We start from the raw sequence: 27930 nt of genomic DNA on the forward strand, positions 1-27930 counted from the left end.
TGGAGGGTGGAGCCTAGGATGGCAGGATTCGGGGAGGAGAGGGACTTCAGAGATAATGCCATACAGTCAAACTCCCAAAGCAGCTGTTTTCTCCAAGGGAATGGATCTTGCTTGCCTGAAGATCTATTATAATAGCAGGAGATCTCCAGGTGCCCCCTGGAGGCTGGCACCCCTAGTTTCTAGATTCCCCCCCCCCAGTTCTCTCTGTCCTCTCTCTGTCTCTCCCCATTGGTCCAAAACAAGGACTGTAGGACAAATCAAGATTTTTTTTCTCTCGGTAGCTGTGATATGGTTTGCTTATTCGTGAAGAGGATTTATTGATCGAGCAACCAGCCGATATTTTACTGAGGGCCATAAAAAGGCTCTTCCTAAATTAAATTGCAACTGGAAACATCCACGGCTCAGAGATTTGTCAGGGCTCCTTAACATTTAATGGCTGTGCGCAGTGAGGAGAATTTTCAACGTGAGCCCTTTCGGCAGTCCCAAGGTTGAAGCAAACATTTTCCATGTCTGAACTGTGATGCCTCCCACCTCAGCAACAAAGGTACGGTTGCCAATTCCAGCTTGGGAAATTCCTGGAGCTCTGGGGGCAGAGCTGGAGAGGGCACAGGAGCTTGGCAGATAGAAACTTGGCAGCTACCTGGACAACAACAAAGGGTGCTTACCTGGAACCATGACTCCAGGTGCAGGAGTGAGATCCAGCTGGGTTCCAACACTGGAGCAGCCCAGAGAAGACGGCAGCCTCCACAGAAACCAGGGTGGGGTTGGAGAGGTCTTCCCAAAGGCAAGGCTTATTAGACGTCAAGGCAGAGTGGGAGGTACGGTTGCCATTTGGCTTCAGCAAAAACACTGGATGCTCTTGATGCGAATGCGTCAAGCTATCCATTTAGAAGAGACAGCTGTTTTTTTATACCTGCTTTTCTCAATCCTGAGGAGTCTCAAAGAGGCTTACAGTCTCCTTCCCTTCCTCTCCCCATAACAGGCACCCTTGTGAGGGAGGTGGGGGCTGGGAGAGTTCTGAGAGAACTGCTCTTGAGAGAACAGCTCTGAGAGAGCTGTGACTGGTTCAAGGTCACCCAGCAGGCTTCATGTGGAGGAGGAGTGGGGAATCAAACCCAGTTCTCCAGATTAGAGTTCAGTGTTGGTGTAGTGGTTAAGTGTGTGGACTCTTATCTGGGAGAACCGGGTTTGATTCCCCACTCCTCCACTTGCACCTGCTGGAATGGCCTTGGGTCAGCCATAGCCCTGGCAGAGGTTGTCCTTGAAAGGGCAGCTGCTGTAAGAGCTCTCTTAGCCCCACCCACCTCACAGGGTGTCTGTTGTGGGGGAGGAAGGTAAAGGAGCTTGTGAGCCGCTCTGAGACTCTTTGGAGTGGAGGGCGGGATATAAATCCAATATCTTCTTCTTCTTCTTAACCACTACACAAAACTGACTCCATGCAATCAACCATTCATCCATCTACACACATGCATGCATAAAAAAGAAAGATGACCTGTCTCAGAGGCTGATGTCTGGAAATGAGTAATTGAAGCGTTTAATGGTATTAAGGTATAAGATCCTATTAAGCCTCTATTAAAGCTATGGCACAACGGACCTCCTCTGGCCCGCAGGCCCTATTCTATCCTGCCTTCCAAGGTTTTTTAAATACCTAGAGAGCCTTTTGGTTCTCTCTCTGGTAACACGATGCCACCCCCTGATCTTTGTAAGGAATTGTCCACTCGGAGGGTCAGGACTTGCAGCTTCCTTTCCAAGTTCTGAGGCATTGCCTCTGTGTTACCCACTGCCTAGTGTCCAGTCTAGGGTTGCTAATCTCCAGTTGAGGCAGGGAATTCCCTGATTTGGAGACCCTCCCTCTGCTTCAGGGTTATCAGAAAGTTTATGGAGGGGTTGAATGTCCGCTGGGCACTTCATTATATCCTATGGAGACTGATCCCCAGAGGGTATAATGAAGAATCAATCCATGGGTATCTGAGACTGAGGAGGCTGTTTGAGGTAGAGGCACCCAATTTTCAGGTGCAGCATCTGGTGCCAGTCCTCAACAAGTCCTTCAAAGTTTCAAAAAAGTTTGGACCAGGTCCAATTCTATGAGCTGCAAAAGAAGGTGCCCCTATCCTCCATTATTTCCAATGAAGGAAAGGCATTTAAAAGTCCATTTAAATGTGAGGGCCAGAACTCCCTTCAGAGTTCTGTCGTGCTTGTCACAACCTTGCTCCTGGCTCCACCCCCAAAGTCCCAGATATCTTCTGAGTCAGACCTGGCAACCCTAATCTGATCACCACAGGGACAGTTCACTGCCATGGAGGAATTGCCACTGCCTGAAGGAATTGCCAACTGACCACCTTCCCCCTTTGAAAAGGGTATGTCTGAGACAGGGAAGGTCTCTGTGGTATAGAGAATCCCTGCCAGCATCAAAAGTTTAAAATATATTGTTAAATACTGTGTTCGATGCATTGGTGTTCAAACAGGAACAAGACAAAATGGCAGGACCACGACCCCACTTAAATTAATGCACAGGGACCACCCCCCAGATCCCCATACCGAATCACAACAGTTAAGCTTCATCCCAAACCTGCTCAGTGGTCCCGTTTAGAGCCCAGATCTCTAATGTAGCAAAGTCTCTAGCGCCCCGCTGCTGCTTTCTGCCACGCTTCCCGCCAAACATAGAACTCAGTATTTTTTTTTTTTTTAAAAATGTTTACAAGCATCCTCTTAGCACAGCACCAAATTGAGTCCAAACTTCAAAGCAGCCATTTTCTCCAGGGGAGCTGATCTCTGCCAGCTGGAGATCAGTTGAAAAAGCAGGAGATCTCCAGGCCCCACCTAGAGGCTGGAACCGTACACCAGAACTGGCAATCTAAGAATGCACCATTGGTAGTCCTTCTTGTGCCTATTGGATTCCCAGGGACTTGGGGTCTGCTCTCTGACCTAACAGCTGAGCTTCATGGCTGCGTTAACTTTTCAGCTGGTGTCTCTGACTGGTTCATCCACTTAGGGGCAGTAGAGTACAGATCGGAAGGTTCCAGTGCTTATCCAGAGGACTCCAGAAACCCAGAAAGTCATAATACTTTCCTAGTGGTAAGGTTGGAGTATGTGCAAGAGTCAATGGGGAGGGTCCATGGCTTGGTGGTAGAGCATCTGCTTTGTATGCAGAAGGTCCTAGGATCAATCCCTGGCAACTCCCTTTAATAGGCTCATAAGGTACATGATGTGAAAGACCTCTTCTTGGGGAGCCACAGTCTTGGCCTTAAGAGTCTGATGGTTTGACTCAATTGAAGAAGGATATAGACAAGCTGGAATGTGTCCAGAGAAGGGCAACAAAGATGGTGAGGGGTCTGGAGACCAAGTCCTATGAGGAAAGGTTGAAGGAGCTGGGTATGTTTAGCCAAGAGAGGAGACAACTGAGAGGTGATAATATCACTGTGACATGATCACCATCTACAAGTACTTAAAGGGCTGTCATGTAGAGGATGATGTGGAGTTGTTTTCTGTTGCCCCAGGAGGTTGGACTAGAACCAACAGGTTAAAATTAAATTAAAAGAGTTTTTGGCTAAACATTAGGAAGAACTTGACAGAGCAGTTCCTCAGTGGAACAGACTTCCTTGGGAGATGATGGGCTCTCCTTCTTTGAAGGTTTTTAAACAGGCTAAAGGGCCATTTGACAGCAATGCTGATACTGTGAACTTAGGCAGATCATGAGAAGGAGGGCAGAAAGGATTGCATCAGTGCTTAATTCTCTCATGGCCCCACACACAGGGAAATGCTGATTGCCACTTTGGGGTCATGAAGCAATTTTTCTCCAGGCCAGTTTGGCCAGGGATCCTGGAGGGTTTTTTTGCTATCTTCTGGGCATGTGGAACAGGGATCACTGGGGTTGTGGGGAGGAGGTATTTGTGAAGTTCCTGCATTGTGCAGGGGGTTGGACTAGATGACCCTGGCGGTCCCAACTCTATGATTCTATGGTTCTGTGACTCAGTTGAAGGCAGCTTCATGTGTACCAATAAGAAACAGACTCTCCTACATGCTGGCAATGTAACAAAACTGGTAGGCCAGCCTTACCAAGGGTCAGGTTAGCAAAGAGTGCATTTTCTTTTTGGGGATTGCCCTGAGGATTTGACTCGACTTCTGCACTGTGAAGCTGGATCCCCTCTCCCTTTGGAGGGTACAAATGATCTGCTCGGGCAACCTGCCCAGTTGGGGGCTTTCGCTGAGTGACTGATGCCTGACACAAAGTGGTGAGAGACAGGGCCCCTTTCGGAAGATGTTCATGTCATTGGTCCCCAGAAGCTGCCAAGAAACTTGAGAGGCTGCCATCTAAGCTTGTGAAGGGTGACGGTTATGGCCCTCGACCCACACTGACGTGGAAGTTGAGAATGCAAGGTGAAGCGGAAGCCACCAGGCAGAGGTGCCCTGAAGGACCTCGGTGAATAACCGACTGTTCTCTCTGGGGTTTGGGTTGCCGTGGCAACGGAAAGGAGAACCAGGAGACCTAGGCATGAGGGGAGAAGATGATTCAGCTCGTCTCCACCCCGGGGGCTGTTATCCTTCTCCAGAAGCACTGAAGAATAGAAAGCAAACACAGGATGCAATCCTGCAACCCCAATCTCCTGCTTATGCTGCATCTCCTTCCAGTGATTGGTGAGTATGCAGCCGCTGACAAACTTCTCAAGTTTGGTGAGCCAGTTTGGTGTAGTGGTTAAGTGCGCGGACTCTTACCTGGGAGAACCAGGTTTGATTCCCCACTCCTCCACTTGCACCTGCTGGAATGGCCTTGGGTCAGCCATAGCTTCTGTAGGAGTTGTCCTTGAAAGGGCAGCTGCTGTCTCTCAGCCCAACCTACCTCACAGGGTGTCTGTTGTGTCTGTGTGGGGGGGGAAGGTCAAGGAGATTGTGATTGCTCTGAGACTATGAGATTCAGAGTACAGGGCTGGGTATAAATCCAAAATCTTCTTCTACCTGCGGCTACCCAATGAAGCAATTTTTTTTCTTTTGAACAAAACTTTGTCTTGGGTTTGATATTTTCTCTAAGGGGCCATTTGCGTAAGTTATTTTGACTGCAGAATTTGTGTTTACGGGCCCTAGAAAGGGAATCTTGAGCACAGAATACATATGCAATTTAAGGATGAGCGAATATTCACCCATCTGGCTTCAAAAGGAAGACTGGAGCACTGAACCCAATTCTCTAGATTAGAGTTCACTGCTCTTAATTTCCACACCAAACTGGTTTGCAAACTGGTGCCTCTAGTGTATGTGGAGGATAGTGCCACTTCTTGCTCTGAGGCTCCTGCAATTTAATTCTCCAAGAGGGGCAGATTCAGAAGCAAGGGTCGCAAGGGTGAATGTCCCAGCAAAGGGAGGGGGTTTCAAATCCATGTGATTGGGGTGAGGTGGGGCTGAGCTAATATTTGGGACTGCAGTGGGCAAGGGGGCTGAGCAGCCTGACCTCCATATCCTCTGCAGCTTCTATAATTCTATGGCTTATTGTCCCCTTGGTCTGCCTCCAAGTAATTAAAATCCCTGCGAAAAACAATTAGATTCTCCATTGCTCACTCCTTTACTGCCTCCGGAGAAATCATGTCTATAGCGCCATGAATAATCTATGAATCTCATCCTGGTAATGTCAGGGAGAAGATGATAATAGAGTATCAGATCAATTAGAGTCTGTCCCCAAAGGCCCATCCACTACCTCTCCCGTACCCCTTGCTGGGCCATGGGAGGGGGGGGATGCTTAAAGAGTGTTTACACTAACAGCAGGGCGGAGAGCAGATTCAATCAGCTCCTGTCTCTCCAGTTTCCAACAGGTGACGTAAAGGACAGCCAGGATTTATGACTGAAGCGGAAAGGCTAATCGCCTAGGAGAAGGAAGCTGCATCCCAAAGTGTGTAATGCAAGAGCAGAATCTCCCCCATTAGCTGAGGTTGTCAACTCCAGGTTTGGTAATACCTGGAGACAGGGCTTTTTTGTAGCAGAAACTCCTTTGTGTATTAAGCTACACCCCCCTGATGTAGCCAATCCCCCAAGAGCTTACAGGGCTCTTCTTACAGGGCCTACTGTAAGCTCCAGGAGGAATGGCTACATCGAGTGTGTGTGTGTGTGTGTGGCCTAATATGCAAAGGAGTTCCTGCTACAAAAAAGCCCCGCCTGGAGATTTTAAAAGGGAGCTTGGGAGAGTGGGGTTTAGGGAGGGGAGGGACGTTGGTAGGGTACAGAATGCCACACTGTCCACCTTCCAAAGCAGCTGTTTTCTCTAGGAGAAGTGGGATAAAGGTTTATAATAAATAAATATTAAATAAATAATTCACGTGGCCTGGAGATGAATTGTCATTCCAGAAGATCTCCAGCTCCTGCCTGGAGGTTAGCAATCTTTGTAATTTTCCATTATTTCCAAAAGGAGGGATTCAAAAGACATTTTAAATGCGATGGCCGGAACTGCCTTTGGAGTTCAATTGTGCTTGTCACAACCTTGCTCCTGGCTCCACCTCCAAAGTCCCGAGATATTTCCTGAGCCAGACCTGGCAACCCTGTGGCTAAAAGATACATAGATGCATTTTGCCCATGGTCAGACGCTCATTATTTTATTTACTTATTTTATTTCCGTAGATTTATAGGCCACCCTTTCCCATGGTGGGCTCAAGGCGCCTTCCAACATATCAAAACAGTTTAAGAACAATTAAAACAGAACAGTTTAAAATTAAGACAATTAAGCCACAGCTCACATTAATTAAGTTATAGGGCTGTCAAGCTTCCACCGGGGGTGGGGGATCCCCCACCTGGGAGGGCCCCAACTCGCCGGCAGGGAGCAGACCGCCAGGGGGATTCCCGCCTCCAAAGAGCCCTGTCGGCATGCACTGTCCCCGGCATGATGACGTCACCCGGAAGTGACATCATTGCACCGGGGGTGTTGTGTGGGGAAGCTCTAGGACTCACACTAAAAACTCTATGATACCATTGAGTTTTATCATGAATCCTAGAGTGTTTCTGGTGTGATGCTCTAGGAATCATGGTAAAACTGTATGGTACCATAGAGTTTTTAGCTTGAGTCCTAGAGCATCCCCACGTGATGTTCCCGGCGCAATGACATCACTTCCAGCTGACATCATCGTGCCACATGAACAAGTCCTCTGCTGCAGCAGCAGAGGGACTTGGCAACCCTAACTCATGATTGCTTCACGTGTTCTTGGGAAGTGCCTTGGCATTTAAAACAAGGCTTCTGATCTGAGCCTTGTTCCTAATTAAACCTTAATCAGCTGACTGCAGCTTCAGGTCTTTTGTTCATTGGCTGAACCACTCTCTGGGTGTGTTCACATGGCAGCTGATTGCAAGTGGATTTTGCTATTCTTACACAGTAAAAATCCAGTTGCAAAGTGCATTGTTTAGTGTGTGTGACCACGCCATCTGTCTCTCAACCTAACCTACCTCACAGGGATGTGTAATGAAGATAAAAGGAGGAGCCTACAATCACACAGGAGTGGGAATTTGAACGAAGGCGGGCCTGATCTTAGCTCAACACCTTAACCACTGAACATGCTTCTTTTATAACTGCTACCCGAGGATATGTGCAAAGACAGCTCTCATCTGCGTCCTTGAAGAAAATGCAAATTGAGGATTGCAAGTTGCAATGAACATTAGAGAACTACTTTTTTTTAAAAAAAAATGATTTTTTTTCTTAAAGAAAATAGCTCTGCATAATACTTATCTGCACTTAAGGGAACATTAATTTGCTTGTTCTCAGCTCTTGTCAGCTACTGTTGGCAATTTTCTGTCATTTTTCTTTGAAAATGGTTCTTTAAGAAATGCAAAAGGGCTTTGAAAAAGGCACTCATCTTTAGATCAGAAATGGCTGCTTTAATGAGAAGGCTGGAAGAGCAGTTCCAGTGTCACGCAGGGACTGGGTGTTCTGGGTTCAAATCCACATTTAGGGCCAAAGGGATGCTCGAAAGTTCACAGGCAGGTCTTCCCAGTGTCTTTTTCAAGGGCAGCAGTGGCTGGGCAAAATCCCAATTCAGATCGGTGCTGCAGTGCAGAAAGAAGTGGTGTTTGCAGGTTTAACCTTTCTCCCTATTTTCTTGCTCCCCTTCTATAACTAATAGCCATTTGGATGGATGTGAGTATTAGGGTTCAGTCAGCAAAAGTGCAGGGTTGAATTCTTCTTCCCTGCACTGCAGTCCAGATCTGAACTGGGTGCCACACTCACTGCCCTTTAGGGAAAACTCTGGGGAGATCTGTTATCACCTTTGCTGGATGACCTTGGGCCTCTCTTTCTCTTTCTCTCTGGCTTTAATACAGCTGTTAGCTTCAGGAAATTCCTGGAGATCTGGTGTGGAATCTGAGGAGGGTGGGATTTGGGGAAGGGAGGGGTCTCAGTGGAATATAATGCCACAGAGCCCACTTTCCACAGCAGCTGTTTTCTCCAGGGGAACTTATATCCACAGTTTGGAGATCAGTTGTAATTCCAGAAGATCTCCAGGCCTCATCTGGAGGTTAGCAACCCTGCAGAATAACCTACCTCACAGGCTTGTTGACTGGATTGAATTGGGTTGGAGTGTGTGCACTGCCCTGAGTTCCTTGGTGAAAAACTGAAATGGAGATAGGATGGGTGTATTATTTATTTGGATATTTGCACTCCACTTTTTCTCCCCAACAGAGCCCCAAAATGGATCCTAACATTATTCACTCCCACACAGTTGTATCCTCCCAGGCTTTTTTTTTTTTTTAGCAGAAACGCACAGGAACACAGTTCCAGCTGACTTGGCATCAGGGGGTGTGGCCTAATATGCAAATGAGTTCCTGCATGGCTTTTTCTACAAAAAAGCCCTTGTATCCTCACAACAACCTTGCAAGATAGGTAAGGCTGAGAGGTTGCGACTGGCCTAAGGTGACCCAGTGATTTTTCATGGCAGAATGGGGATCTGAACCTGGGGCTCTCAGAGCCTTGTCTGATGCTTTGAGCTGACCACTACAAAATACCATATATATATAACCTCTATGTCCCTTCTTAAGAAGAAGAAGAATTGCAGATTTAAACCCCGGCCTTCTCTCTGAATCAGAGACAGAGTGGCTTACAATCTCCCATATCTTCTCCCCTCACAACAGACAACCTGTGAGGAGGGTGGAGCTGAGAGGGCTTTCACAGCAGCTGCCCTTTCAAGGACAACCTCTGCCAGAGCTATGGCTGACCCAAGGCCATTCCAGCAGGTGCAAGTGGAGGAGTGGGGAATCAAACCCAGTTCTCCCAGATAAGAGTCCACGCACTTAACCACTACACCAAACTGGCTCTTTTAAAGAAAATACCATCTTTGTGGGGCAAAAAGGCGGATCAAGGCTAGATATAGCACAGAGTGAAGCACCAGAAGCTTACCAATACCTTTTCTGGTGCACATCAAGTGTTTTAGCAAGTGGGTGGGGCCAGTTGGGGCTTTTGCCCAGCAAGCCTTCTGAATGGCTATTCAAGATTTTTTGTGATGATTTTTTAAATTAAAAAACTGCTTTGGCAGCTGCCGCCACCACAGCTCAATAATCTTCACTGTGTGGCTGAAATAAAGCCGAAGCGATCGTTTTGTGCCATGTTAGTGTCAGAATTCCAAAGGCTCAAAAAGGTTGGAGACCCGTGGATTAAGTACTCCCCCCCCATCCTTATGTGAGTTGTCTTGCCCTCCCTAAAGCTGCTTTGGAATTAAAATGAAAAGTGGGAAATCTGATTACTGAATTTCTGCTGCCTTACCTCCTTTGGTCCTCAGATAGCCCTTTCTTCCTTCCTTCCTTCCTCACAGCAAAAGGACTAAGGCATTCATGAGGGAAGATAGAACTGTCATCAGAATCTCATCCCAGATTTGAACATGAAGGCTTTCTTAAATCAGGCTTCTTATCTGACACAAAGAAGACTCAAATTGATCCTAGTTAACAATTGCCCTAAACAGCAGAACAGACAGGCCTTTTCATTAACAGATGGAAGATCTATAGCTTAAAAAAAAAAAAAAAAAAAAGCAGAAGTTCTGAGAGCCAGTTTGGTGTAGTGGTTAAGAGCAGCAGACTCTAATCTGGAGAATGGGGTTTGATTCCCCACTCCTTAACATGCAGCGAGATGAGTGACATTGGGTTAGTCACAGTTTTCTCAGAGCTCTCTCAACCCCACTTGCCTTACAGAGTATATGTTGTGAGGAGAGGAGGGGAAGGAGATTGTAAGCCGCTCTGAGACTCCAAGTGAAGGGTGGAGTATAAATCCAGTTCTTCTTCTTCCTTTTCTTCTTCCTCTTCTTCTTCTCCTCCTCCACCAAACATCTGTCTCTGCCCCACCGTCTTGGCCAAAGGTACAACATGGAATCCAGGCAGTTACTTCCAACTCCAGGCTGAAGGACCCCCACCCAATAAGTTTTCTGAGTTTTTATAGTGTGAGCTAGTCTGGGTTGGAGAGCTAGTTAAATGATCTCGCACAATACTTAACTGTAGACTGTGCAAGTTCAGTCCTGCCCAGAGGAATTGTTTCAATAACAGGATTATCAAAAGCAAAGGGCAGGCTGTCCATTACACATAAAGGGTGATTGGCTAGTGGCCAGAGGGACAGCAAAGAACAGTTCCTTGAGGTCTGGGCCTTTGGAAATGCAGGTTAGCCCATGGACAGACCAGCTTTATGGAGAATTATATTTCACTTGGAAATCTTGGCGTCTCAGATTGCTAATTCTCATCTTCTTAGTAGGAAAAAACAGTTTGTGTTTGTGCTGAGATTTCCTCCGGTCACATATGGTTGACAGCTCTGGGTTGGGAAATTCCCGAAGATTTGGTGTGTGGAGCCTGGGGACAGCAGGACTTGGGGAGGGACCTCAGATGATACAATGCTGTGGAATCCACCCTTCAAAGCAGCCATTTTCTCCAGAGGGACAGATCTTTGTTTACTGGAGATTAGTAGTAATTCTGGGAGATCTCCGGGCCCCGCTTGGAGACTCACAACCAATGCCCCCTCTAAGCTCTGGAGTCTTGTGAGCAAAACTTCTACTTTGTGAGTCGGCATTAAAGTTGTGAGCTACTGCATAAATTAGTTTGCTCTGGGACCATTTTTCCTGAGCTAAGGCAAAAATGTGTGAGCCGGAGGCTGAAAAACTGTGAGCTAGCTCACACTATCTCAGAATAGAGGGAATACTGCTCACAAACCTAATCAACAGGGCTTTTTTTTTTTTTTGAGCAGGAATGCACAGGAACGCAGTTCCGGCTGACTTGGTGTCAGGGGGTGTGGTCTGATATGCAGATGAGTTCTTGATGGGTTTTTTTCTACAAAAAAGCCCTGTGCAAAACAATGGTGATGTCAGGGGGTATGGCCTAATATGCAAGTGAGTTCCTGCTGGACTTTTTCTACCAAAAAAGCCCTCCTAATCACTCTACTGGCCTGTGTTCCCCAGGGAGCTGATCTCTCTCTAGTCAGTGAAGGCAGATAATGTTGGAAGCTCCAGATTCATGATTGTCCCCAGTGCCTCAGCCTCCAGGAGCAAGTGACCACGGAGTGGCAGGCAGATAGGCAGATAGACACGAAGCATCTTCCTGTTGTCCCTGGCTCCCTTTGAAGTGCAGATCAGCCCTCTTTAGGGGAAAACAGCTTCCTTCTATCTCCCCCTCCCCCCTTCCCCGTGCACAAGAGATGCAGGACACCTCTCAGCATCCGCATCCATCCCCTAGTCAGATAGCATAGGGACAGTTTCTCTCTACCCTGCACTATCAAGCATGTATTTCTAGGATTGCCAATCCCCTGTTGGGGGCAGGGAATCTCCCAGTTTGGAGGCCCTTCCCCCGCTTCAGGGTCATCAGAAAGTGGGGGGTGGGGGAGGGAAATGTCTGCTGGGCACTCCATTATTCCCTGTGGAGACCGATTCCCATAGGGTATAGTTAGGGTTGCCAAGTCCAATTCAAGAAATATCTGGGGATTTTGGGGGTGGAGCCAGGAGACTTTGGGGGTGGGGCCAGGAGACATTAGGGGTGGAGCCAAGAGCAAGGCTGTGACAAGCATAATTGAACTCCAAAGGGAGTTCTGGCCATTTCCTTCCGCAAGAAATAATGAAGGATGGGGCACTTTCTTTTGGGGAAATAATGAAGGATGGGGCACCTTCTTTTGGGGCTCATAGAATTGGACCCCCTGGTCCAATCTTTTTGAAACTTGGGGGATATTTTGGAGAGATGCTATATTGAAAATCTGGTGCCTCTACCCCAAAAAACAGCCCCCCCCCAGAGCCCCAGATACCCGTGGCTCAATTCTCTACGATTTTCTATGGGAATAAATCTCCATAGGGAATAACAGAGTTCCCAGCAGACATTTCCCTCCCCTCCCCCCATTTTCTGACGACCCTGAAGTGGGGGGAGGGCCTCCAAACCAGGGGATCCCCTGCCCCCACCTGGAGATTGGCAACCCTAGGTATAGTGGAAAATTGATCTACAGGTATCTTGGGGCTGGGGTGGGGTGTTTTTTGTGGTGGAGGCACCAAATTTGCAGCATAGCTTTCGATGCCTCTCCTCAAAAGATCTTTCAATTTCAAAAGGATTGGATCAGGGAGTCCAATTCTATGAGCCCCAAAAGAAGGTACCCCACCCTTCGTTATTTCCAGTGGAGGGAAGGCATTTAAAAGGTGTGCAGTCTCTTTAATGGCGCCTTACTGGTGGAACCAGCTGCCGGAGGAGGTGCCGGCCCTGCTGGACCTAGGGCAGTTCTGCAGGGCCTGTAAGACAGTCCTCTTCCGGCAGGCCTATAACAACTAACTGACAATGAGACTATCTTCTGGATGGAACTAAAAATGCATTTATGGACCGCTGCTTTTTATTCTTATTTTATGTCTTATTAATTATGGTTTTAACTTTGTTATGTAAATGTTTTTAAGCTGAATTATGTGAATTAAAATGTTGTAAGCCGCCCTGAGCCACTTTGGTGGGAAGGGCGGGATATAAGCCTAAATATAAATAAATAAATAAATGTGATGGCTAGAACTCCCTTTGGAGTTCCGTTATGCCTGTCGCACCCTTGCTCCTGGCTCCACCCCCAATGTTTCCAGGCTCCAGCCCCGAAGACCCCAGATATTTCTTGAATTGGACCTGGCAACCCTATGTATTTCTAGAATAAAGTAGTTATTATTTTGTTTCAACCTGAAATGTGGCTCTTATGTAATTATTGTCTTGCAAGCACATGGTAAGTTTGGGTGTGCGTTTACACTACACTAAATAATGCGTTTTACATCTTTTTTTCCTATTCTTACACAGTAAGAATCCGGATGTAAAATGCATTATTTGGCATAGTGTGAGCGCACCATACGACAAGCACTGCTGCATTAAAGCTGAGCACACAGTCTGTTAAGTAAAGAAGGATCTGGATCACCAAACTCAGTACCCTTCCCACAGAAATGAATGACTCTGTCACCCATAAAATCTCTATGTTCCAGTACTCAACCAGGATTTTAACTGGAATGTCAGCCATGTCATTGGGAAACTTTCTGAGGACCACCAAGAAACCTTCAGGATCCATCAACCAGAGATCAACTCTCCTAACTGGTCCTCCACCTCTGCAGAGACCGTGATTTCCTGTAAGTAAAAAATGCACCAGGGAGTGGCCTGTCTGACAAAGGAACTGCTGATTGTCCCCCATGCTCAGACCACCATTATCCCTTGGGTGTCATCAGAGGTGAAATTCTAACAGGAGCTCCTTTGCATATTAGGCCACACACCCCTGATGTAGCCAATCCTCGGAGAGCTCTCAAGGCTCTTTTTTGTAAGCTCTTGGAGGATTGGCTACATCAGGGGTGTGTGGCCAAATATGCAAAGGAGCTCCTGTTAGAATTCAACCCCTGGGTGCCATCCTTTTGGTGGGGATCGAAGGAAATAGGTTGGGCTTTTTTTGTAGCAGGAACTCCTTTGCATGTTAGGCCACACCTCCCTGATGTAGCTAATCCTCCTGGAGCTTACAGGGCTCTTAGTCCAGGGCCTACTGTAAGCTCTTGGAGGACTGGCTACATCAGGCATGTGTGGCCTAATATGCAAAGGAGTTCCTGCTACAATAAAAGCCATAGTGAGCTTGCACAGGGCTCCCTTACCTGACCTGTGAGATGTTTTTCTCAGCTGGCCCTGGGGCACTTTACTGTTGCTAAACCAATGGCTGTTTTCTGGCAGTTTTATCTGTATTTTGCAGATGGAGAGAGCAACCTTCAGCGCATCATTGGGGGATACATCGTTGCCCCTCACTCTTCCAATTACCTTGTGTCTCTGAAGAGGAACACCGGCTACCATTTCTGTGGAGGAGCACTGATCAGTCGTAGATGGGTCCTGACGGCAGCACATTGCAAAACTGGGTAAGGCCTTGGATGAGATCCTAAAACATCTGGGAATAAATCTGGATCCAACAGAAAACTTGAAATAGAAAGGGAAACAGGACCAGCGTGAAACACTGCATCGATGGAAAATTGTGATAAATGTTTGTTTATAACACGTTTATCCCTCCTAACCTCATAAACATGCTTAAGAATGGTTTACTCCCATTTCTATAAAATGACAGTGAAAAATCACCCAATAAAACCAGGAATCCCTCTATTCTCAAGAGCACTAAATCAACCCCCTATTCAAATTCCTGGCAAAGCATACTGCCAAATGGCTCATTCTAAGCACTAGAGGAGAAGGTAATCCAAAGAATTTCCGGCTCAGCATTAGGAAGAACTTCCTGACAGTCAGAGCGGTTCCTCAGTGGAACAGGCTTCCTCGGGAGGTGGTGGACTCTCCTTTCTTGGAGGTTTTTAAACAGAAGCTAGATGGCCATCTGACAGCAATGAGGATCCTGTGAATTTAGGGGGAGGTATTTGTGAGTTTCTTGCATTGTGCAGGGGGTTAGTTAGATTAGATGACCCTGGAGGTCCCTTCCAACTCTATGATTCTATGAAGCTCCCTTATACTGAACCAGACCTTTAGTCCATCATGGTCAGTATTTAGAGAATCAAACCCAGCTCTCCAGATTAGAGTCCACTGTTCTTAATCACTGCACCAAACTGGTTCTAATAGTAATGGCAGTCACAAGGTATCAACCTTACGCCATCCTTGACATGGTCTTCTGGATGTGCATCACCAGGTCTGCTACACTTCTTTGTGCCGAGATGTGAACTCCCGCAAATGATTTTGAAGTGTGAAGGACTGAGAAATATTCCCCGCTCTCCATCCACATCTAGCCAAGTATTGCAGCAATGAGAAAATCCCATCCAAACAATGAATATATTCATAGCGTGTTTTCTATCTTTATTTTTCACAAACTGCCTCAAGCAAATTCATTTACAGTATTTTGAATATGTACAAAAGCAATTATTTTCAAAAGCTGTGTGCTCGGGGTGGTCTCCTGACTGGCATGCGTGTCTGAACTGGGCAACTGGGACCAAGGCTGGAGGACGACTAATTGCTTTTCATTGCTCAGCCAACTGTTAGGTTGAAGACTTCAAGCTGTCCCTTCTGCTTCCCAGAATCCTGGACTACCAACAGTGTCCCAGTAGTTTGCTGTAAGCTAATACAACATTCTGTGTCCTCATAGTACTCCTTCCAACCAGATAACCTTATAAGCAAGCAGTCATGTAAACTGAGACTCCCCCAACCATCATCTCACAGGTCTGGAGGTTGCTACAGTCCCCAGCTGTAGTAACCTCCAGGCCTTGAATTCAACAATAGCGCAGCTCCTTTTTTTTTTTTTTTTGCATCATATATCTAGTTTATTAATTTATTCATATACACAAAAAGGAAAAAAAATCTTAAACATATATACATAAAACAGAGAAGGTAGTTTTACAGACTTCACAGTTTTACCTTTAGTTTGAACCAATTTTAACTCATTTGCATAAAAGTTTTCTACTTCCTTGTAGCCAACTATATAATCTATCCCATTAATCTACTGCTGTTTTCCTCGGTTTTCCTTTCAGAAGGGCCGTTAAGATATCTAATACAGCTATATCCAGAATTTTCTATAATAACTCCTCCATACTTGGTACATTTTTCTGTTTCCGACTTCTAGCATATAAGATTCTTGCCACTGTTACGACGTGTACCATTGAATGCATATTTTCTTTATCCACTGCTTGTTGTGTTATGCTTAATAAAAATAACTCTGGTTTGAAAGGTAACACTGCTTTCAAAACCTCTTGTAACATTTTGTGCACATTCACCCAGTAAGACTTGGCCAGGAGCACAGCTCCTGAACCTTTCTGATGCCCCCTCCTCCTCCCCACCTACCTACCTTGTCCATTGAATAGTAGGTGCAGCTGCATACCAATCCCTGGATTAGGAGAGCGGGCAGCCAGCCGGCCACCAGGAGCTTTGCCACACCCCCAGCAGTCCTCATTAACTCCTGGAGAAGCCCACGCCACCCTTTCTCCACCTCTTATGTGTGACTTCAGGTGGTGGGTGGCTTGCTGGCCTTTTGACTGTGGGGAAGGGGCAGCCAAAGAGAGCCCCAGGTATGCAAGGACTGCTTGGGCTGGCTGGATCTCTAGCCAGCCCAAGCAGGCCTCACTCGCCTGGGGTTCTCCTTTCTTGCATCAGGTTGTTTTTGACTGGTGAGGGGGCAGCATATGCTAATGAGCTCCACCGCCTATTTTTCTACAAAATGACCCCTGGCAACCTCCAAGACATATCAGCGGTTCTATTTCTCTGGCAGTCCTCCCCCCCACCGCCCCTGCACCTCCCTGCAGTCTGGTCAAAGCCTTCCATCCTCTGTCTCTTTCTTTCAGGATCAACCAGATGTTGATTGTTGCCGGGGAATATTCTCTCTCCACTTTTGAAGGCACAGAACAGATATTCCGGCCTGCCCGCATGGTGGTCCATCCTGATTACAGTGCCACGTCCAAAAATGCAGACATTATGCTCATTAAGGTAATGAAATTGTCCTTATTCTTGGAGAGAGAAGGGACTCAAGATTCGAAGGAAGCAACTGAGTCTGGGCTGCTAAGAATATGTTCAGAATATCTTTTCAGATGGAAGATGTTGCTGAAGAAAGAAGCAGAAAAGAAGTCAGCAGATCGGCACTACTTTTTAACACAGGAATTCTAGTTGGTTTCGTGTCTGTCAACATTTCCTTTGCATACCTTGACATTTGTTATCATTTCAGGCTGTAAAAAAATCATCTTTCTTCTGCATGCATTTGTGTGTGGCTCTTTCACACATACTCCCACAGCCCATCGGCTAACTTGGAAAAGGCATTTATCTCTTTGAATCAAATGGAGAATTGCATTTAAAGTTAAAGTTGCTTTCTTTCCACCTCTCTCTCCCCAACTATTTTCCTTCCTTCCTTCCTTCCTTCCTTCCTTCCTTCCTTCCTTCCTTCCTTCCTTCCTTCCTTCCTTCCTTCCTTCCTTCCTTCCTTCCTTCCTTCCTTCCTTCCTTCCTTCCCTCATGTCCCACCTGTCTCGCTTTCTCAAAACAGTTGAAGAAGCCAGTATTGTACAGCGCTTCCGTCTCCATCGTCCCTCTTCCCCAGCAAGGAGCGACAGTAAGAGATGGCCGTATCTGCCAAGTCTCTGGCTGGGGCTACACCACCCCCATTGGGGGGAGGACCTCCGACACTTTGCGCAGCGTTCGCCTCCCCATCATCGCCACTTGGAAGTGTAACAGCTCAGCCTCATACGCCGGATACATCACCAAGAACATGATCTGCGCCGGCTTCAGCACTGGGGGCAAAGATGCATGCCAGGTACAGGCTGGCCTTCTTAACCGAGGCAGGGAACTATTTTAAGTCAAAACCTTTGCATTCACTTTTATAAAGGTACAAGGTATAGATTTACACCAGGGGTCTCCAGCCTTTTTGAATCTGTGGGTACTTTTTGGAATTCTAACACAGAGTGGTAGGTGTAGTCACAACAGGGCTACTACAGGAGGGCCAAGAGGCTGTTGTGGCTTACCATCAAGCTAGGGCTGCTAAGCCCCCGGGCTGGGTGGAGGTTCTCCCATCCTGGAGGTTCCCAACCCACCGGCCCATATTGGGCTGGCGGGGGGAACCAACCCCAACATCGCTGGCACGATGCTGTCACTTGCAGGTGACATCATTGCACCAGCAACATCGCACACCGGCCATTCTAGGCGTTTCCGGGAAAACGCTATGGTTTTCCCAGACGCTGTAGCAATTTGGGAGGGAAAACTCTATACCATAGAGTTTTCCCTCCCAAATTGCTAGATTGTCCAGGAAAACCATAGTTTCCCTGGAAATGCCTAGAGCAGCCATGCGTGACATTGCTGGCGCAATGATGTCACGTGCAGGTGACATCATCGTGTCGCGCACACAAAGCGCACATGAAAAAGTCCTCCACCAGAGGACGCAGGGATTTGGCAACCCTACATCAAGCTTTTTTTTGTAGCAGGAACTCCTATGCATATGAAGCCACACACACCAGATGTAGCCAATCCTCTAAGAGCTTACAGTAGGCCCTGTGTTAAAAGCCCTGAAAGCTCTTGGAGGATTGGCTACATCAGGGGGCTGTAGCCTAATATGCGTAGTGTGTGGTCATATGGACATATGAAGCTGCCTTATACTGAATCAGATCCTTGGTCTATCAATGTCAGTATTGTCTACTCAGACTGGCAGCGGCTCTCCAGGGTCTCAAGCTGAGGTCTTTCACACCTATTTGCCTGGACCCGTTTTTGGAGATGCCAGGGACTGAACCTGGGACCTTCTGCTTACCAAGCAGATGCTCTATCACTGAGCCACCATCCCTCCCCTTGTAGTTCCTGCTACAAAAAAAAAGCCTATCCATCAAGAAAATATATGGAGAGAAACCTCTGAAAAGCTAGAAGAAAAGAGATGCACAGGGCACCAGAGGTTATGAATTATTATAAAATAATATAAACATAGGTGTTTAGAAATAAAGTATTGTACAGAAACATCGGTGTAATGCACAAAAGGTCCATCAAAGAGCAGTGCCACAGATAGCAAACAGCAGCAATGCAAATAAAAGTCAGCAACAAAACAAAAAACTGACAACATGAATGATAACAGAATGCCAACTAAAAATACCGTTTTGAGGTCATCCTCTCCAACACGGGGACTTTGTGTTCCATACCTTCCAATCAAGTAAGACTGTCAATCCAGCCATGAGTTCAGGCTTGTGCAATCCAGAAGGTAATGAGGCCGTTGCATATTTTTGTCCAGTCATGAGTACAATTCTATTTTTATGTTGTTTAATAAATATTCATAACCTCTGGTGCCCTGTGACTTTTCTTCAGATCCTTGAGCTGTGGTGCTACCTGCTGCCCAAGCAATGATTTTAAAACTTTGCACAGCCAATCAATTCCCCAGTGGCTAATCAGAAGCCTTGCTGGTCAAAAGTTTCATCTGGCCCCACCCACTTTCTAAAAGCACTTGGTGGGCATCAGGAAAGATGTTGGCAGGTGCCATAGTACCTGGGCGCCCTGTTGGGGATTCCTGGTGTTACACATTCACTGCTTCCGTAAGCAAGGATGAAGTTTGCAGGAGAACGTTGCTGTGTTTGGTTTCCTTTAGGAGACATCTATTTCTGCAATATATGCTTTATTTACAAATATACTAGCAGAGCACAGCTACAGAGCTCAAAGGATGCTGGGAGCCAGGGTATAGTTCCAGGTAAATGGCAGATGGTGCCATGTCAAACAGACTGAGTGATGTGGGAGCATTCAGCTACATTCCTAAAGGCTACAGTTTTGAATACTGGGGCTGAGTAACTGGTGCGGGAGTTAAGCAGTTGAGTTATGTAAAGCACAGACTTTCTAAAGCGGAAGTATAACAGCATGGGATATTGATGACCACAGAAGGCAGCTTACCATTGGCACGTTCAGCTCAGTACGGTATCCTGTTTCTTCAGAGAGCTGGAAGAAAAAAGAGAGTTTTTCTTGGAGAACCAGTTTGGTGTAGTGGTTAGGTGTGTGGACTCTTATCTGCGAGAACTGGGTTTGATTCCCCACTCCTCCACTTGCAGCTGCTGGAATGGCCTAGGGTTAGTCATGGCTTTCGCAAGAGTTGTCCTTGAAAGGGCAAGTTCTGTGAGAGCTCTCTCAGCCCCACTCACCTCACAGGGTGTCTGTTGTGGGGGGAGAAGATATAGGCCGCTCTGAGTCTCTGATTCAGAGAGAAGGGCGGGGTATAAATCTGCAATCTTCTCCTTCTTCTTGTGAAGAGGCTGTACAGTTAGTCCAGTGGCGGTAGAGTAGCTAGTCTCCAGTGGTGCCTGGAGACTTCTTGGAATTAGAACTGATCTCCAGGTGGGAAAAAAGCAGGGCTTTTTTTTTAGAAAAAGCCCAGCAGGAACTTATTTGCATATTAGCCCATACCCCCTGATGCCAAGCCAGCCAGAACTACATTCCTGGGTGTCCTTAGAAAAGAGTAAGAGTCCAGTAGCACCTTAAGGACTAACACATTTGTGGTAGAGTATGAGCTTTCAGGAGCCACTGCTCACTTCTTCAGATACCTGAAGGTATCTTTTGCCTTGCCTTCCCCTGCCCACAGCAGGCACCTTGGGTGGCTGGTGGGGATCACAGAGCTCTGAGAGTTATGATTGGCCCAAGTTCATCCAGCAGACTGCATATGGAGGAGTGGGGAATCCAACCTGGTTCTCCAGATTAGAGTCTGCCACTCTTGACCACTATACAATGCTGGGTTGGATCTCTTGCTAGCTTTCCTAAAGTTTCTGCTTGTCTATATCCAGTCAGAGGGCGCTTACTGTAGGTATCTTATCCAGCTCAAGAGATCTTATCCATCTTTGAATAACTCTTGGAATTTGCTTTGCCTTCCTTGTTCATCCTATGAGCCTCAGGCCAGTGTAGCTAAGTCTCCTTTCTGGCACCCTGCAGTCAAGAAGAAGAAGAAGACTGTAGATTTATATCCCGCTCTTCTCTCTGAATCAGAGACTCAGAGTGGCTTACAATCTCCTATATCTTCTCCCCCCCATGATAGACACCCTGTGAGGTGGGTGGGGCTGAGAGGGATCTCACAGCAGCTGCCCTTTCAAGGACAACCTCTGCGATAGCTATGACTAACCCAAGGCCATGCCAGCAGGTGCAAGTGGAGGAGTGGGGAATCAAACCCGGTTCTCCCAGATAACAGTCCGCACACTTAACCACTACACCAAACTGGCTCCATTGCATGTACCAAGCAATGGTCCGGAATGATGTATTTCTCTCCATTTTAGGCAATGGCCTTATGGGGAAGTTGGTTTCCCAGTGTGAGAAGAAGGTGGCGGCCCAGAGCATCCAGTTAGTGGTTGCAGCATTCAGCAGCGTTCACTTCTGTGATATGCTACAGTCACATGTACATTAAAAAGAGAACGAAAAGCACGTTCACCAAAATGCGAGTCATTTTTTTAAGGCATGACTGCACACAGCCCTGAAACCAAAGGGACATTTGAGGACATGCCGATTTGCCTCGTGTTGCTGCCCCCCGCGGAGGACGATGACTTGAGGTGGCTTTAAATCTTCACCTCTTCCTAAGCCGCACATCTAACTGCTGGCTGCTGATTGTGCTACTGCAGCATTTTATTATTAATAATGACCGTTAAGTGCCGTCGAGTCTCAAAAGACAAGGAGGTCTCTTGTGGGTTTTCAAGGCAAGAGGCAGAGAAGAAGAAGAAGAAGAAGAAGAAGAAGAAGAAGAAGAAGAAGAAGAAGAAGAAGAAGAAGAAGAAGAAGAAGAAGAAGAAGAAGAAGAAGAAGAAGAAGAAGAAGAAGAAGAAGAAGAAGAAGAAGAAGAAGATATTGGATTTATATCCCGCCCTCCACTCCGAAGAGTCTCAGAGCGGCTCACAATCTCCTTTACCTTCCTCCCCCACAACAGTCACCCTGTGAGGTGGATGGGGCTGGAGAGGGCTCTCCCAGCAGCTGCCCTTTCAAGGACAACCTCTGCCAGAGCTATGGCTGACCCAAGGCCATTTCAGCAGGTGCAAGTGGAGGAGTGGGGAATCAAACCCGGTTCTCCCAGATAAGAGTCCGCACACTTAACCACTACACCAAACTGGCTCTCCAGTTTGCTGTCCCCTTCCTCTGCACAGCAACCCTGCACAGGTGGTTTGCTGTCCCCTTCCTCTGCACAGCAACCCTGCACTTCCTTGGTGGTCTCCCAAAAAAGAAGAGGAGGAGATTGGATTTATACCCCACCCTTCACTCAGAGTGGCTTAATCTCCTTTCCTTTCCTTTCCCTTCCCCTCCCCACAACAGACACCCTGCTGTGAGGTAGGTGGCGCTGAGAGAACTGCTCTTGAGAGAACAGTTCTGAGAGAACTTGTGGCTGACCCATGGTCACCCAGCCAGCTGCATTTGGAGGAATGGGGAATCAAACCCAGTTCTCCCAATTAGAGTCCACGCACTTAACCACTACACCGAACTGGCTCTCATGCTAGCTATGCCCCCGCCCCTGTTTAGCTTCTGAACTTTGACAAGCTCAAACTAGTCTGTGCTGTTAACTTCTTTTTTATTGGTTCAGAGGGGTTTTTTAACTAGTTTTATTGCTTCTTATTGGATTTGTTTCTGTTTCATGCTTCTGGTTGGTTGTTGTTTTTGATTTTTTGTTTTAGAGTCTTTCTTTCTTTCTTTCTTTCTTTCTTTCTTTCTTTCTTTCTTTCTTTCTTTCTTTCTTTCTTTCTTTCTTTCTTTCTTTCTTTCTTTCTTTCTTTCTTTCTTTCTTTCTTTCTTTCTTTCTCTTTTCCTGTAAGTCACCTTGGACATAGAGAGAGAGAGTATCAGTCATCTTAATCATGGGTTGTGGTAGAGAAGCTGCCATTCAGGGACTCTTGCTTGCCTGAATTGATCTTCTCTTTCAGGCACTCTGGAGCCTGCTTGAGATGAGCACATGGACAGAACTTCCAGCCTAAGAGAGCCAGTTTGATGTAGTGGTTAAGTGTGCGGACTCTTATCTGGGAGAACTGGGTTTGATTCCTCACTCCTCCACTTGCACTTGCTGGAATGGGTCAGCCATAGCTATTGCAGGAGTTGTCCTTAAAAGGGCAGCTGCTGTGAGAGCACCCTCAGCCCCACCCACCTCACAGGGTGTCTGTTGGGGGGGGGGAGGTAAAGGAGATTGTGACCGCTCTGAGACTCTGAGATTCAGAGTATAGGGTGGGATATAAATCCAATATCTTCTTCTAAGGTTGCTGTGAGATGTTAATCACTGGTCCAAGTAGCTTCATGGTTGATTTGAATCCTGATCTCTTTAGCCCAGAGAAACTCAACCTTTCTGAGCCTGTGGGCCCCTTTGGAATTCTGACACAGTGTCATGCCACAGCGTCATGCCAGCCACAAAATCCCTGCTACAGCTCACCTAAAGATGATCAGTGTTGTGTTGGTAGCTACTGCCAAAGCAACGTTTTTGAACATCTGCACAGCCAGTGGCTGGGGTGATTGGACAAAAGCCCCACCCAGCCACTTTCTAAAAACACTTGGCTGACACCAGAAAAGGTGTTAGCAGGTACCCTAGCACCCATGGAGTGCTACCGCTCTAGTCCCTTTAACTGAAGCTTAACATGTGAAAATGGGCACTTGAAGCTTTTTGTACCATGGAGTTACATCACATAACCCGGAAAAGACTATCCCACTATTCCTCTGTTAAAGCAGCACTTTTCTCAAGGCCGGTTGGCAACCCCGTCGTGTAGCAAATAATTGCTTTGATAGTAAACGGCTCTCCTGGAAACATTTTGTTTACGCTCACTCCGGGAATATGGAAGTGGATTTTTTTTTTAGCTCTCCCCCCCACCCCCATACTGCAATTTCCTTTTATTTTCAAGGAGCGATAGAGAATGATTCTCTGAGTCATCCCTCTTTTTTAAAAATAGATCTTCCTCCTCCACCCACCTTCTAACACTTGATTCCCTCAGTAGCTACCAACACCTTCATTCAAGAAGGGCCTTCACTCCATGGGAAGCAGGACCTGACATCCTGGCACTTGTGAGATCACAGGCTAATCTGACAAACAATGCCTGGCCCAAATACTTGTGGCACATTTGAACTCCGATCTCTCTAGTCAAAGATTCACATAAACCACACTGGCTTGTGGCAGTGCTAATGGGACTACAAGTCTCACCAAAGTGCTATAGCAACATGGACAAACTGATTATATTGGAGTTTCTGGGAGGAGCCTGTGCAGGGTAGAAAATGCCTAGTAGGGACTCATTTGCATATTAGACCACACCCCCTTATGCCAAGCCAGCTGGAACTGCGTCCCTGCTCAAAAAAAGCCCTGAGCCTGTGTAATTTCGGGGAGGAACCCACCCTGTGTAACACCCATTTTCTGTTTCTCCTTAGTCAGGGCTAGAGTTGCCGGGTCTGTGTTGGAAAATACCTGGAGACTTTGGGAGTGGAGCCAGGAGAGAGCAGGGTTTGGGGAGGGAGGGGCCTCAGCATGGGACAATACTCTAGAGTCCACCCTTCAAAGCAGCCATTTTCTCCAGCAGTGCTGATCTCTTCCAGCTGGAGATCAGTTGTAAAAGTGGGAGATCGCTAGGCAACCCCGGCTGGCATCCGTCGTTGGGGCCTAAGCTAGGGTTCATAGAATCATAGAGTTGGAAGGGACCTCTAGGGTCATCTAGTCCAACCCCCTGCACAATGCAGGAAACTCACAAACACTTCCCCCTAAATTCACAGGATCTTCATTGTTGTCAGATGGCCCTCTAGCCTCCTGAGGAAGCCTGTTCCGCTGAGGAATCGCTCTAACTGTCAGGAAGCTCTTCCTAATATTGAGCCGGAAACTCTTTTGATTTAATTTCAACCCACTGGTTCTGGTCCTACCTTCCGGAGCCACAGAAAACAATTCCACACCATCCTCTATATGACAGCCCTTAAAGTACTTGAAGATGGTAATCATATCACCTCTCAGCCGCCTCCTCTCCAGGCTAAACATCCCCAGCTCCTTCAACTTTTCCTCATAGGACTTGGTCTCCAGACCCCTCACCATCTTCGTCGCCCTCCTCTGGACCCGTTCCAGCTTGTCTATATCCTTCTTAAAATGTGGTGCCCAAAACTGAACACAATACTCCAGGTGAGGTCTTACCAGAGCAGAGTAAAGCGATACCATCACATCACGTGATCTGGACACTATACTTCTGTTGATACAGCCCAAAATTGCATTTGCCTTTTTAGCCACCGCATCACACGGTTGACTCATGTTCAGCGTATGATCCACTAAGACCCCTAGATCCTTTTCACACATACTACTGCTAAGACAAGTCTCCCCCATCCTATAACCATGCATTGGATTTTTCCTACCTAAATGCAGAACTTTACATTTATACCTGTTAAAATTCATTTTATTGATTTTAGCCCAGTTTTCCAGCCTGTCAAGGTCACCCTGTATCCTGTTTCTGTCTTCTTCTGTGTTTGCAACCCCTCCCAATTTAGTATCATCTGCAAATTTAATAAGCATTCCCTCTATTCCTTCATCCAGGGTTAATATCCTCCAGGTGGTGGCTGGAGAACTCCGGATGACAGAGATCAGCCCCCCTGGAGAAAATGGTCACTTCGGAGGGTGGACTCAATGGCGTTATACTCCACTGAAGTCCCTCCTCTCCCCAAACTCCACCCTCCTCAGGCTCCACCCCCAAAATCTCCAGGTATTTCCCAACCGGAACTGGCCAAAGCAGAAAGAGAGAAGGTCATGACTGAGCGAGCTCTGTAAATAAGTTGTTACCATAAAGTTAAAGTTTGTTCAAAGATGGAGAGTGTTTTAATATTAAGGCAGAAATAACACACCTTGAGACAAGTGCAAAACCAGCTTTTAAAGGAGGAAACACAAAACTATGGGGAGCTTCCCCCCCCCCCCCAGGATTGAATTGAACCGCAATGGGTATATCTTATTTTTGTCAGCATTCACTGGTTAGTAATAAAGACCGTTTTTAGAGTGTAGAACATGAAACGTGATTTGGTGCCAGCAGTGCTGATGAGGAGGACTTCTGGACAGGCAGGATAGGAATTTCAAATTCCGAAGACCCAGGTTCCTCTAGGCCATAGGGGTACCAACCTTCAGGTGGCAGCTGGAGATCTGCTTGAGAGCCAGAGAGCCAGTTTAGTGTAGTGGTTAACTGTGCAGACTCTTATCTGAGAGAACCAGCTTTGATTCCCCACTCCTCCACTTGCAGCTGCTGGGATGGCCTTGGGTTAGCCATAGCTATCGCAGGAGTTGTCCTTGAAAGGGCAGCTGCTGTGAGAGCCCTCTCAGCCCCACCCACCTCACAGGGTGTATATTGTGCGCGGGGGGGGGAAGATATAGGCGATTGTAAGCAGCTCTGAGTCTTTGATTCAGAGAGAAGAGCAGGATATAAATCTGCAGTCTTCTTCATCATCTAGGACAGGGATCAGTTCACTTGAAGAAAATGGTCACTTTGGAAGGTGGACTCTATGAAGTCCCATCCTTCTCTAACCTCTTCCCTGTTAGGCTCCACCCTCCCCAAATGTCTAGGTATTTCCTAACCTGGAAGTGGCCACCATATGACTTGAGAGGCCGGGGAGAAACCAGGAAGTCTCTCAGTCTCATTTGCCTCTCATGCAAGATCAAGGGAATAGCAGATAAGATGTCTGTAATCTTGGGGCTTTGCTTTAACTGCTTAATTTGAAAGAATACAAATGCTCTGTGGTGAGACTCTATTAAAGGGACAAAGGGTTTTCTTCCTCTCCAGGAAGTTGACAAAACCATGGAGACAGGGAGCTAAACTCTGAAGGACGGTAAAACTTGCCAATCACACTAGAAGAAGATTTAATTTGCAGAAACAGAGACAGTGCTTTTCCAGATGGATGCCAGAACATAGGGACTGCTTAAAAGACAATAGTGACAGCTCTAACACATCTTTTAATTTTAAAACAGGAGAGGCTTCAGAAGAATCTAATAACACTGGCTTCTCTAATCTGGATAGCCCAGGCTAGACAGATCTCCTCAGATCTCATGAAGCTAAGCAGGGTTGCCCCTGGTTAGTATTTAGATGGGAGACCTCCAAGGACTACCAGGGTCATGACATGGAGCCAGGCAATGGCAAACCCACCTCAAAATGCCTCCTGCTTTGAAAACCCTCTGGGGTTGCAGTTAAGTCCGCTGTGATGACAGCAAAACCCAGTAAATAAATAAATAGCAGCACTGGCCAAAAATCTAGGAGAGAGAAAATGGAATAGAAGAGGTATCGATGCAACTCAAGAATCAATCTTTGCTTTTCATTTTTCCTTTCTTCTCCACCCCTCTTCCCAGGGAGACTCTGGCGGGCCACTGGTCTGCGAAGGACGGGTATTTGGCATCGTTTCCTGGGGACACAGCTGTGCCAGTCCCAGGTATCCGGGAGTCTACACAGCTGTGGCCAACTTTCAGAAATGGATCTACAAGACAATCTTCAAGCAATAGCTCACGTACACCATTTTTCACCGCAAATAATAATAATAACGTGATACCGTATCTCTGCACTTGTTTCGCTGAATGATGATTTTCTCTTGGGGGAGGGTGGGTTAAAAATTGAATGTGGGGTTTCTTTTTTAAGCTTTAAGAGAGCATACATTTCCACCCTGAATTTAAGGTTGCCAACTTCCAGATGGAGCCTGGAGATTTCCCATTTTTACAACTGATTTCCAAATGATAGAGCTCAGTTCCCTGGGAGAAAATGGCTGCTTTGGTGGGTAACACTGACATCCTTCCCCTCCCCAAACCCTGCCGTCTCCTAGGATTGCCAGCTGTGGGTTGGGAAATACCTGGAGATTTTGGGGGTGATGCCTAGAAGGGCAGAGTTTGGAGAGGGGAGGGACCTCAGTGAGGTACAATGCCACAGAGGCCACCCTCCAAAGGAGCCATTTTCTCTGGAGCGGACTGGTCTCTGTCACCTGGAAATCAGTTGTAATTCCAGGAGCTCTCCAGACACCACCTGGAGGGTGGCAACCTTACCAGGCCCCCCCCAAAAAATCTCCAGGTATTTTCCAACCCAGAGTGGGCAACCCTAAACCGTGCTCCAGCTATGGGCTAAAAATAAA

General features: G+C 46.9%; 1 protein-coding gene across 1 annotated transcript; it reads left to right on the forward strand.

The window, feature by feature from the left end:
• The first annotated feature begins 673 nt into the window (after positions 1-673).
• LOC132587345 (trypsin-3-like) lies at positions 674-27337 on the forward strand. The gene is made up of 6 exons (XM_060259620.1): positions 674-818; positions 13407-13547; positions 14150-14309; positions 16716-16857; positions 17408-17674; positions 27164-27337. The coding sequence occupies exons 1-6, from the start codon at positions 674-676 to the stop codon at positions 27311-27313; spliced, it is 1005 nt and encodes a 334-aa protein (XP_060115603.1). The 3' UTR covers positions 27314-27337.
• Positions 27338-27930: the final 593 nt, after the last annotated feature.

The sequence above is a fragment of the Heteronotia binoei genome, chromosome 18 (assembly GCF_032191835.1).
Source record: "Heteronotia binoei isolate CCM8104 ecotype False Entrance Well chromosome 18, APGP_CSIRO_Hbin_v1, whole genome shotgun sequence".
In the NCBI taxonomy this organism is placed as follows: domain Eukaryota; kingdom Metazoa; phylum Chordata; class Lepidosauria; order Squamata; family Gekkonidae; genus Heteronotia; species Heteronotia binoei.

What these genes read in the sequence shown, in the direction of transcription:
- LOC132587345 (XM_060259620.1), top strand. Translation starts at nt 674, where the DNA reads ATGACTCCAGGTGCAGGAGTGAGATCCAGCTGGGTTCCAACACTGGAG. An exon ending in ACGTCAAGGCAGAGTGGGAG is followed by an intron (nt 819 to 13,406) that starts GTACGGTTGCCA and finishes TCTATGTTCCAG; the next exon opens with TACTCAACCAGGATTTTAAC. An exon ending in GCAGCACATTGCAAAACTGG is followed by an intron (nt 14,310 to 16,715) that starts GTAAGGCCTTGG and finishes TCTTTCTTTCAG; the next exon opens with GATCAACCAGATGTTGATTG.